General features: G+C 35.8%; 1 protein-coding gene across 9 annotated transcripts in view; it reads right to left on the reverse strand.

The window, feature by feature from the left end:
* The window catches only part of GPHN (gephyrin), a 280,057-nt gene that overhangs the window by 171,812 nt on the left and 95,264 nt on the right, over positions 1-12,981 (reverse strand). The window contains exon 3 of one of the 9 annotated variants that reach the window (XM_069017664.1): positions 1,575-1,641. The exons of the other annotated variants lie outside the window; for them this stretch is intronic. Coding sequence (XP_068873765.1) covers positions 1,575-1,639 — 65 coding nt within the window. The 5' untranslated portion in view covers positions 1,640-1,641. The remainder of the gene's footprint in view (positions 1-1,574; positions 1,642-12,981) is intronic. 9 annotated transcript variants of the gene reach the window in all.

Raw genomic sequence — 12,981 nt, forward strand, 5'->3', positions numbered from 1 at the left:
GTTTGTTTTTTTGTTTTTTTTCTTTTCTTCTAATTTTACTATAGGAAAAGCAAACTAAATCAGAAGAGGCTAATTTTTCAGACACTTCCAGCAGGAAAATATTATCACCTCAACAGTCTATTAATGGAAGAAAATAGTACAAGGATCTTTGTCCTCAACATATGTCAGAAACTAGGGATGAGGGCATATGTAGGTCATTTGGCAATGCCAGGACCAGGAGCCACTCTTCCCTTCTAGCAGAATTAATCTGACTTGATTTAATTTTGGAGAGGAAAGCTGGAGCTGTTATAAAGTATATGAATTTAACATACACACCTCTGTGTAGTTATCCAGGCCCACATGAGTTCAGAGCTTAGTGTAGTTTTCTAGGGGGTAACTTTACCTCAGCACATGGGGCACAGCCCTATATGACAGTTTGTGGTAACACTGCTGTCAGCCAAGGGACAGCTCGATAGATGGACTGCCTCCTCCTGAAAATGTTTATCAGTTTGCTTACTGCCTAATAAAGACGCACCAGGGGAACAGGAAAGCACCATCACCAAGAAGTTTTGGGCTTGCAGGCATAGTCACCCAAAACAAACAAATTGGATAAAGAGAACACTTAGAATACATGGACTTTTCAGTGGTGCAATTTTATTATTATTTTTTTTAATCTCAGCATGGGGAGGTGCCTTCTGTGCAAAATCAGGAGGAATGCTGAGCTTCCATGCGAAGCAAAAACTATTTAAGTTTTGATTTTCACTAAAAGAATTAATTAATAATTGGTCAAAAATCCTATCATCAATACTTGCATGTTTCATGGTAAGAATTTGAAGCACACAAATAGCAAATATTTTAATACCTTTGAATAAAATGAAATTGAGTATAAAAAATATGGATATTTATAACATCAAGCTCTTTTTTAGGATATTAGCATTTAACTGGTAAATAAATACTTCATCATTTGTAATAGACTAGTTCTACCAGATTATAGCAACTGAAACGGTCTGAGAATAAAGTACTGAAGACTAATTCTGCACTTAGGATTTTCATTACAGATTCAAAATTGTATTTATAATTAAAACTGACTTATAAAGTCTTCCCAAATGCCAGCAGAATCTAAAAACGCTCTTGCCATGTGGACCAACAGCAAAAGAGCCCACTTCTGTGCAGGATGCATGCGTGTTTATAGTGCAGAGGAATGATTGTACTATGCTCCATCTGATTGGTAATCTAAATATGGAAATCATACATTAAATCAAACGGACAGAAATGTCAGCTAGATTTAAGTAAAAATGTGTTCAGTGACTTTGAAAGTTCCCACCGGGGCATCAGATGCTTGACCAGCCAGCTCATTAAACAACATGAGCAAGATTTGAAATTTCCTGAGAGAAAAAATACGCAGAAGCAGACAAAAATCATTATCACAGAACCAGTAAAACTCTCACCATTTAGACAAAGAAATATATATTTAATATCCATGCTGGGATTTAGTCAGTAGACTGAGGACTTTAACACACTGTATTTCTAGTAAGTGCCTTCTACTAAGAAGTATTTCTAGTAAGTGCCAAGACAATAATAAATGCTGATCTTACCTTGTCCTATAGGAAATATCATGGTAGGGCAAAGCATGTATTTGCATTTTTTCCAGCAAGTACATACCTAGGAGAGATACAGAGCATTTGCATATATATTGCTAGCAATTGACTGTCAGAAAATCCTCACCCACCTTTTGGGTGCTGGAGAGTGACCTTTTGCCTACCTTGGAAGGCACTGCAAATTAAAGGATTTAGGCAATATGATAAGGATTGCAATGATCCGCCTGGAAATGAAAGATTTCACTGGTAAATTACCATAGCAGCTTGTAGAAACCTATGCAGGCAGATAAAGCTATTTTTGCTGAAACTTCTACCATTTCAGTTGAGCTCTATTTGCTCCTACCCAAATGTAAAAGAGAGACCATCTGAATCAAGTATTAAGAAGATTCCTTCTATGAGAATAAGTTGACCCACAACTAGTAGAAACTGCAGAGCTAATTTTTGTATATGTTAACATTGTCTACCTCCCCTATGGACTTTTAAATGAATTTTTAAAATATTGCACTTTCCCATGAACCCTTCAGGCTTTTTCCATGTATATGCTGCTCACATTCCACTACCATACTATAATTTTCTTTCCAATAACTTTAGTGCATATTTCCTCTTCCATTTTTAGACACTTGAGCATGTGAACATGCTTGTAAAGCATGGTTAGGCACACAAAGTCCATGTGCCAGCTTATGCCAAGGTTAAAAAAATTAAGTGTTTATTTTAAAGAGAGGAAGTTTGACTGAGATACATAAAACCAGAAAGTGGGACCAGTAATAGAGGAACACTTGATGTTGGAGAGCAGGCTGGACTGAATTGCAGACCACAGGCTGAAAAGAGCAGTCAGAGCACTTTCTATGATTAGGCAAAAAGACATTCAGAGAATATCTTCATTCCAAAAAAATCAGTAACAATTAAAGGTTGAGAGCAGGATGATTCAACGTTGGAAAGAATAAAATGTGGAGAATATGTGGGAATGGTCTGATCATTCCAGATTCTAGATCAAATTTTTTCTTTACAATTCATATCACAGGGCTTGTGGATGACCACCAGAACTTTTAAATAACTTGTTTTAAAAAAAACCCCCAAACATATAATACAATGTAATTACAAGAATGACAGAGGAGTCTCAGAGACTAGCAACATCCAGAAAGGCTAACAAACTTGTTCACACAATACTTCACCTTCTGGAAGCTCTAACGCCTCATTTTGCTCCACCACATTCCAGAGAGACGTTAAGTATGATTATGATCCAGCATACAACTAGTGGCAGTCTTGTTATGTCTATATTTCTCCAGACAGTTAAATTCAGAGGCAGAATTTGCTGGTTTTCTTCTTTCTTCATACATCAGTGTGTTCACATATATATACATATATTGCCCTGTGTGGCCTAAATGGGTCAATTAAACTCTGTTTAAAATAGTGATCTGACTCAAAGGGAGTTTTCTTAGTGTATGCTCTGTGCTGGGGAATGCTCAATGGAAAAAGAAAAATCTGTTAACCACAGAACGCAGTCATAGGAATAAAACAACACCACATGTGATCTGTCTTCATACCTAGAAGGAATTTTCTATAGACAAACAGTATTACTGACAATGCTGCAAGTGAGATTTTATTGCATGTCTCACACAGATATCTCCATTCCAGATAATTTACCGTTACTTTTGAAGTCATCATCATCCGTATTTTACAGCTGCTTGTAAAATATGTCAGAATGGTTCAAACTTAAAATACTGAAAAGCACTTCTTTGTTATTCATATATTATTGGCTATGGGTTTTTAGAACTCATTTTTGTTTTCTGTAGTTGTCACTCCCTTTTTCTTTGCATCTGATAATTTAAATGTCAACAAAAAGTTTCTAAATTAATTTAAAAACCACTTGATTCTCTGCTATTCATGTCACAGCACATAAGAACTTGACTCTTTCAATATTCAGAAACATGGGAGGCTGGGGATATGTTGATCTTTGACAACTTAAGAAGGCTTTGATTAAATCTATTTGCGCATTTTTTCCATTCAGGTCCCAAGAATAATTTCTATTTTTAATTTTTAAATATTTTGCACAAACCTAATCCATTGGCAAAATGTAACAATTTACTCTTCGTTATTTGCAGCTTTAATTTACCTTGTAAGTCACTATCAGCTATGTTCTCCATTTACTCTATATGATGTTCTCTTAAAAGCAAAGCAAAAATAATAGTTAAATAGAACAATCCCCTCTGCTTCCATCTTCTGAAGCCCTTCTCTCTTTTTATTGCTCCCCCTATAAATATGACTTTAAGATAAGACTGCAAGGTTACTGAGTACACCACAGTACTTACTATCACTTTCCTTTGTGTGACAGTGACCATAACATGCCCCATATCTTCAACATGCCTCCGGCAATTCCCAAGCTGAAGAACATGGACAAGGCAGAGATTTGATCTCTTCCTCAGTTTCTGCTCCAACACAGGAGTAAAAACAGATAAGGTGAATCCTGGAGCTTACATTTGTGTAAAATTAGTAACTTCCTTGACCACTGGCATGTTTATTCCATGTCAGGGAGGCCTGGTCAATTTGTCTAGATAAATACAGCAAAAGTGACAGGAGGAGGGTATCATATCCAAAGCAGAATTTTAGTCTAGAAGTCTCTGCCACTTATCAGTGTATTTGGAAATTATAACCTCACACAGGTTTGAAAAAAAAATTAAAGCAGTAGGGATCTTTCATTTTCCAGCATGTCTGTGTTGGTCTCCCTTTTCTCACAAATGATCAATTTCATGTATCTGGAGAACAGTCTTGAAAAATGCTCAACCTGCAATCGTACCAGCAAGTACCACAGACAGCTTAGATGTGTTTTGAGGCATCTGAAGTAGCCACTATGTAAACTATGATCACAGAATCCCATCGGAAAAGATTAAGCACCATGGATTTTGCTTAGACTATACACCCAGAACCACATTATATTAATTGAAAGGCTGAATTCCTGACTATCAATAGTCAAATGACTAAGGTGACCAACACTAACATTACTAATACTTCCCACAGTACTTCCTGAGCCATGGTGCAGAAAGGAAATCAAAGATGGTTAGGGCAAGTCTATCTGCCAGCTGGTAGTGAGGACAGCACAGTGTATGCACGACTCTCACAGATAATGATATAAAAAACAAATACATGAGGTTTGTGTACAGAGATAGCTGGGCTTTATGAAAAAAACACTGTAAGAAACTGCAATTTTGCCAAATCACAATTTACTATTTTACTCCAAAAACCAATTATTACTATGAAACCTCCCTTTTCCTTCCAGAACTAGCACTAAACATCCTCACTCTTTAGACAGTAACAGTAACAACAAAAAAAGCTAGTTACAAAAGCCCAGAAATAATCCCAGTCTATACTGAAATGAGTTCAAGTGATACATAAACTTAGGAACTGAGCTAAGATGCAGCATTGCATTAAGAAAGAACATTTAAAGAATTGATAGGAAAAACGCTATAGATAATGCCATTAGAATACATTTAGGACCTTAACCTCTGGTTAAACTGCAAAATCATATTATGCTGGCAATGCCATAGTATAATTGCTTTACAAAGTTTTATTCTGTTTTGGAGTTACCTTTGTGATCAAAGAGCTTAGAGTTAGGTGGGTGGTGCCATCAGGTCAAGCAATGGAAGAATCTCTTTCATTTAAAACATAAAAGGTGGATCTAGAAAGCTGGTGGACCAAAGACCATTTACAAACTAAAACAAAGCTCCAGATCTTGTATCTTATAAATATCCCCCTTCCCTTCCCTCCAGCAGAACATCATGGGTAGATTTTACTAGGTTATTTTAACATAAACTATATTGTCAGCTATATTTTCATCCAAAACATGTCAGGACAAATAGTGATGCTATCCCTCCACAACAGCAGTCAATGCTTTAGCTCCTATTTCCTCCAGCCACAGCACCTGACCTTAAATGCTCATTGATGCATAATGTTACCCTAGATAAGTGTCAAGATACATTTCATAGCTGCAGTGCCTGTATACCTTAAGCTGCTAAGAAAGCATGCTTCTCCAAATTCAGCAGTGTTCTTTAAAGCTGAGAAACATGATTACCCAGTGCACATTTAGTTGGCTTCATAAATCAGACAGTAATTATAATAAATGGCTTTTTTTAAAAAATAGACTTCTCATGCTCTGAAGCTTAGATTACAGATTTTTTAGTATGAAAACCAGAATATCCTCTTTCATCTTACTTAAGGAAAAGTAGATATTCAGTAGAAGCATTCCCTCACTGATTCACCTTCACAAGTCGTATATAATAATTTGTCCAAAACCCACTTGTACTGAATTCAAAACCATTTGCAATGAATAAATAAAATGTGGGAGAAGCCTTTTACAAATAAAAGACAAAGTTGAATACCTGATACCTAACATGCTCATTTCAAGGTTATCTTTCTGTCACATCTGCTGATTAGCTCAAAGTTCAGCTAATCTTTACTCCATACTGGCCAGATCTTTACAGTGAAGCACGGTGACTCCACTTGTGCCACATATGCCATTAAAACATAAAACTCCATAGGTAGATTTTTAAATTTCTCATTGAGTTTACATTGATAAATTCATACAGTATTGTAGCACTATTGGCATTTCTACTCTTGCCCCAGCTCAGTTTCATCCTCAGAACTGCACTGATACATACATGAGCAAAACACAGAACAAAAGTTTTCTAACCATTTCCCTCCCCTCAATCTTTCCCCCTTCCAAAATTAGCTGAGTAAGTAGCTATAATACAGAAATACTTCAGGGAGAGCTTTCATATTATTGGAGAATTCTCTTTTACAGAGCAATGCAATCCATGACACAGATCTACAGTAAATTGCACTAAAGAAAATCGAAGGCACTAGAAGTCTTCTGATTTTACAATAAATTAAGATAATAAACATAACTGTGAACAATTGCTAGTGACAGATACTTGAATGATGCATCATAATGCAAGTTTGCTACTTGTTTTTTAAAATGTTTACTACCTCTTCTGGCAGAATTCTCAGAGCTTTTATTAACAACTGAACTATTAAATGTAGGAGATGAAGGAAGAAAAAAAAAAAAACCCAACCAAAATCTTGGGTCTATTTGTTATTTTCAGGGAACTATACCAGCATCCCACATGCAATCACAGCCAACTCTGTACCACAGTGAGAGTGGCACTGAGCCACAACTAATAAACCATGCTGAGAGGAAAAGCATGTTGGCTTGTACTCAGCACTGTGCTACAGACCTCTCTTACAACCAGCCAGCTCAGAGTATGGAGTACTTGCTTGTCCTTATTTGTCAAAAGCTATTAACAAGGCAATAGGTAAATGACATTAATGACATAATTTATTTATAAAGTCTATAAAATATGTTGCATGTTATAACAGTGTAATTAGAAACAGTGTGTTGTTCCATGAAAACGATGCAAAGGAATAGCTGTTAGTAGCAAATATAACTCATTTATACCAGTTCGAGATCTTTCTAATTAAAACTGGGAAAGAGCTACTTGACAAATTTTCAGTGACTCTTTTTCACTTAAATATGTAATTCAATTAAAATGAAAACAGTTGTGCATCATAAAATTTTAACAAAGCTCCTCAGAGAAAGGTTTTATAAACACTTTGACCTGAAATCAAATATTCAATTTTTTGGTTCGCCAGTTTCATTTCATGTTCAACATTTCACCCATTTTTACTGGGCAAGTACAAAATATTTATTGCTTAGTTCATCTGCTTTCCTGTTTCTCATGGACTTGCTTGTGTTTTCTCAGTATTTTTAGCTCCACTTGATCAAAGTGGCATATTAAATTTAAGTTATCCACTCAGTATTCCTCCCTTAATCCATGCTCACACCCCCCAACCCATCCCACGACTAGACTTTTGTATTAATAGCAGTTGTAAACAAACATTTGTCTTATTTCTTGACATAGCTTTCCTTTTACAAATTAATCAACAGTACCAGTCAGAAAAAGTTTTATTTTCTACTGCCTGAAAACATGAACTATTGGTGTGAAACAGAGTATTTAGAAAGGCTTGTGATTATTAGATTCTGGTGAGAATAACTCATTTTTTAGCAATTCTACAAAGACCAGTCTCTTGCCTCTGCTCAGCACAAAACCCTTCAAATCTTAATCTTCCTTTTCTCAAGGCTGAGGAACATACAGTACATCACTTTCCTCCAGTGATTGTGAGGTTTTCCTCCTGTAACTAGCTACTGCAAAAGATGGTTTATTTCATCCTGTAAGATTGTTACAAGAGCACCCTCAAAAGAAGAAAAAGAGGCAGACCTGAGCTTAACACAGGAACAACACAGGCTAATGATCAATAACTTCAGTTAGCATTTTCTTCCATGTGTTTTAAAATGAAGCAGCAACAGAAGCAGTTGTAAAATTTGAATAGTGGAGATGTATTTGAATGTATTATTTGATCATTCACTCCTGTTCCAGAATAATAGAATGTCAAAGCATTTTCTGATAAAGTCTCTCCTCAAGAGCGGCTTTTGCTGAGATAGAAAGGACATTTACCAGCATGGAGTCCAACTTTGCTGAAGGAAGGGACATCATTTCTGGAAGTAGTCAAATGTGTACAAACCTCCTTGTCATAAAACTGTCAGTGGTCTGACCCTTTGCATTACTCAGTATTCCTGTGTCTTAAGAAATAAGCATTGATTTGTGACACTCTAACTGTAGAAAGTACGGATGCCTACCTCTTTGTGGATATACTTACAGTCACAGTTCTTGTCCAAATACATTAAGTTTCAAAACTTGCCCTTAATGAGCCTGAATAATTTCTCATTAATGATTACTGATGTTTAATTTATCTCTTCTTTCTTCTCCAGTGATGGTTCCAACATAATCCTTCTGTAAACTGTCTGAATAGAATTACAGAGGACAGGGCAACACAAAAGCTTGCTATTAGAGCAGCTAATAATCTGGGAATCTAATTTCTGTTTAAAATATCCAGCTGGTGTCCTGCCCTGTGCAGAAGAACAGAAATAGTACAAAGAAAGCATCCATTTCATATGCCAAAGTAGCACCAAAAATTCATGGTCTTGAGAAGGCTCTGTATATATAGATCACTGCCTCAAATGAAGAGGAACATTGTGGGAGAGACAGACAGAAAGAAAAGATGTGAAGAATGAAGAGCCCTCTGATAAATAAAGGAACTCTATTAAAAAAAGCTCTCACTTGAGAGCTGTTTTTCCACATCACATAAGGTTTTGTACAGGAACAGTTCTAACTCATCTGAAGTTAAAGGGTATTAAGATCTGGTTAAAAATGGAAGCTTAAATCAGTTCTTTGTTGGGGAATGAAAGTGATTGCAATCTTCAGCTAAGATGACACTGAAATTTTAAGAGAAGTCATTGCTGCATTAGAGAAATAATAATAAGAAAGCATTTCTAAGTACTGCTAACTTTGCACAGATTCCTTCTACCCCTTCACAGTAAGTCAGTGTATTAAGCTATGCAGAAATACCCAAGCTGGCGAGCTAATGAAAAGCTTGGATACTGGTAACAGTGGTGTGACTGAAATCAAAAGTTATGACAAAATCTCCCTGGAAAGGTTTTTATTAGTAATACAGGAATACTATCTGACTTTTAAAAATAGCTTCTGTATATACACGCTGCAGTCATTGTACTGCTCACATAATGTTTACTTCCTCATGTACACTATGAAAATAATAGTACCAAATCAAAGATGATAAAACCCCTGACTAAGGAGAAAAGGGTTTCAACCCAAGGAAAATTTTACCTTATATTAGAGGTCTTGAGCATCATAAACATTCACACACTGTAAAAAAAACCCATAAGCAAACTCTTTTGTTTAGCATATACAATAAATTAGCTAAAGAGATTAAAAGGCTTAAGAGTGCAGAAGGCAGGACAAGAGGAACTCCTGAAGGAGCAAAAAGAAAAAAACACCTTCCTAAATGTAGAACTCACTGCTATCACTGGGATTTCTGAACAAAACCTTGAGCTGATAATCTCTTTTTCTACTAGATCTAGAAAAACTTGGGGGCATTTTTGTTTCACATATATATCTTCAAAATGTTCTGCTCAACCATTCAGCGTTTGAGACACTGGCAAAAAGGGAAGAAGTTTTCTCAGTTTTGATTTCTTTAAAACACACTTCCCAAAATTCTTTCACAATATAACACTGAATTATTTGCATAACTGCAAAATATTAGAATTAAAAATATAAAATTGTTCTGAAATCTCCAAATCTTTACTAGCTCATCTGTTACTAATGCCTGTATAAGCATTAGCAAATAATGAAGTACACACATATACTCCATCTATTTGAACATAAACATTATCTTTAAATCTTACTCAGCTTTTGGTCACAAATTCATTCCTTGAGGATGTATTTTTAAGGTTGTTAGCTTTTAAAAAACAATATAGAGCATACTGTTAAAAATATGAATCAGTCTGTGAAGTGTGTTGCTTCATCCCCTCATGCAAAGAATTGCCCTTGAAAAGCTATTTGCCTAAGGCTCATGGCAGGCAGCATTCCTTCTTAAGCCAGGGAGAAGTAGTAAAAAACCTAAAATAACTGTATTTCTTTGCATTTTTCTGGCAAATTCTTGTTTTCAGAAGGGATTCAATGCTGAAAGATTCTGAAAAAAATGCATTTTAAAGTAAACTGTACTCCAAGAATACAGTCTGAATACAGTAACTTTCTTATAAACTTAAAATACTTTATTGTAACTATACTTACGTCAGTTTTTAAAGATTCTGAGAGCCATTTTAGATGGATTTTGGGTAAGGGCATTTATTGTAGCTTGGTGGAAAGCAAATTTTGCACTAACTTATACACACAAAACCAAGATGATCCATCATGAATGGGGAAGACTGGATAAGCATCACCCCACTTGGGATGAGCGTTTTCTCGGGGTTTTTGCTTATTCTATGAAAACTGATCTTAAGAGCTTTAATGTTTCAAGATTATTCAGAACTCAAATACCTTCTTGAATTTTTTTCATGGCTTGGACTCTGCAACAGAAACCTGAAATATGACAGGATAATACTCCTGAAGCCTCTGATCTTCCCCTGAAATTCATGCATGTTTAGATGAAGACGAGGTTCCAACTGTATGAAACTGTTATGAGAGGTTGCATTAAAACTTTTTCAAATCTTGTTCCTTAATTTTCACAGCATTGCAAATGCAGTAGAGTAGGCACAATACAGAGTTTCCTGAATAAAATGCCAACCATGCGGGTACAACTAGAGCTCCAGGCACAAAATGGACACAACAGCTGCTCGTGACCACACACTGCTTCTCAGTCCTGAATCCTGCAGCCATTCCAGAACTACAGTGGTAAAAATCTCTCAGTCACATTGCTCTCTATTCTCTTTTTCTTGATATTAAAACCAAAACAAAATTGCATATTAATTTATTTCCTGGATTATTCACAATCTATATAGTGAATGGCTTTCCTGGCTCTGTTAGAACAACGGTTTTTTAAGTTAGCAAAAAAAAGGGAAAGAATAAATTAAAAATATCTTTAGAGCACACTTGTATCTTTTAGTGCACCTTTTGGAAAAACAGAACACAGTAGACTAAAAATCATCACCTCATAATTAATAATTACATGCTTTGTTAAAATGGAGAAGGAGGTTATGCAGTCCCACATTTAATAGTCCCTCCATGACCTACTCTGTTTTTGAACACTTGCCACTGAACATTTCCACATACTATACTAACCTATAGAGCACATTAACTGTGTAGAATGCTTGTGACAATGAGAAAAAATACTGAATGAAGAGGGGTTGAGGAAAAAAAAAAATTTGTAATAGGTGTTACAATCAGTCAGTCAAATGACACTCACCCCAGAGCAACCTGTATTTTCGAAGTCAATCACCTATCTGAAAATGACACCAATAACAAATTTCAAAAGGATGCACTGTATTTCCAACCCCAAATATAGACAAGATACATTCTTGTATCTGAAACCAAATAAGCAATGAAAAATAGAATTTTAATAGAGTAAAAATTTTTATTACAATACAAGGAAGGGGATGAATCTGGAGGTAGGAAGAGAGATGCTGTAGTTAAAAAAAGAGCAAAAAGCTTAAAACAGAATTAGTAAGGGTATAAAGGGAAGTATTTACTGCTGTAGTATAATTGTGTTTCTTTGATGTAACTGTCTGTGGAAAACCACTTGAGGTAATTTTTGAAACCTTAATATGTCTGTTTTGAGCTTCAATGCTGTCTTCATCCATAAAAAAATACTGAACTCCTAGTTATACTCTTGTGATGTTTATATGGTAGCATGGATAAAGGGAAAAAGTGTAAGTGAAGAATCCGTGGTAAAATTCAAGCTGTAGCAAAAGAAGGTGAGAAAAGTGTACATGAAAAAAACCACAAGATTCACTGTGGGATAACTATACTTTTCTTCCTTAAGACACTGTCTGTAGAGATTTCTGCTATACAGTGCTAAAAAGCGATTGTAAGTGTCCCCCAAAAAAGTTACGGCAGGACAATTCTAATTAAGAAAGCAATGTAGAATTTAAATGCAGTGAATAATATTGCATAAAAGCGTGAACACATCTGTGCATAGCAATTTTCTGTATCTCAATATCAGAATTGTTCTAGGATGTGCAGCAATGGCTTCCTTTGTAATATTTCAGCAGCAGATTATGCAATCCCCCTTCTAACCCAATCTATACTGCAAATAAACACACAAATTGCAGAGAGGCCTTCTCTAAATAAGGCATTCCTTCAAATACTTATAGGTTAGACAAAATGTAGCTTCTTGTACAAAGAGAATCACATCCAGGGGTCAGCTCACAATTGCTCTTCAGAGCAGTTCAGAAGATCATTTAGTGATTTTTAATAGTGAGATTAAAGGAGAGAGATTTTCTATTGTGTAGTAAATTACCAAAAGCCATTTGCTGAGAGGCTTTTGTTCCTCCACTACTGAGAGTTCCAAATTTAAGTTCAGCCATGTCAGGGAAGCCCGCTCTACTTTGAAGGACAAGTGTTTGCTCATGCAGTGGAAAAATTTTCCAAGTTTGAGGGCGCTCCACTATTTATGAAAGTACTACTCCTGAAAGAAGTACATAAAAATTGCCATAACAGCTCAGTCTAAATGTGCACACAACTCAGTATGATGTTGCTGGGGCTAAGAAACAAATGCTTAGGGAATAAACACATGACACAGAACATGATTTGTTTCCTGGGACACACTTACTACCTCTTGCTGCCTTCGGTTCAGGAGCATTCCTGACCTAGATGCTGCACGCAATTCATCAGCTTTAACAGCCATAGTAGGTCTATCAGCCTAATGTCTTTATTTGTATCTATCATTTATACTCCAGGCTTCCATATGATGTTACATCGATTACGAAACATCCAGTTCTGCTACACTTGAACAAGTATGTACTTTTATTAATTTCAAACCTGCTGCTCAATTTTTTTCC

The sequence above is a fragment of the Aphelocoma coerulescens genome, chromosome 5 (genome assembly GCF_041296385.1).
Source record: "Aphelocoma coerulescens isolate FSJ_1873_10779 chromosome 5, UR_Acoe_1.0, whole genome shotgun sequence".
NCBI lineage: Eukaryota > Metazoa > Chordata > Aves > Passeriformes > Corvidae > Aphelocoma > Aphelocoma coerulescens.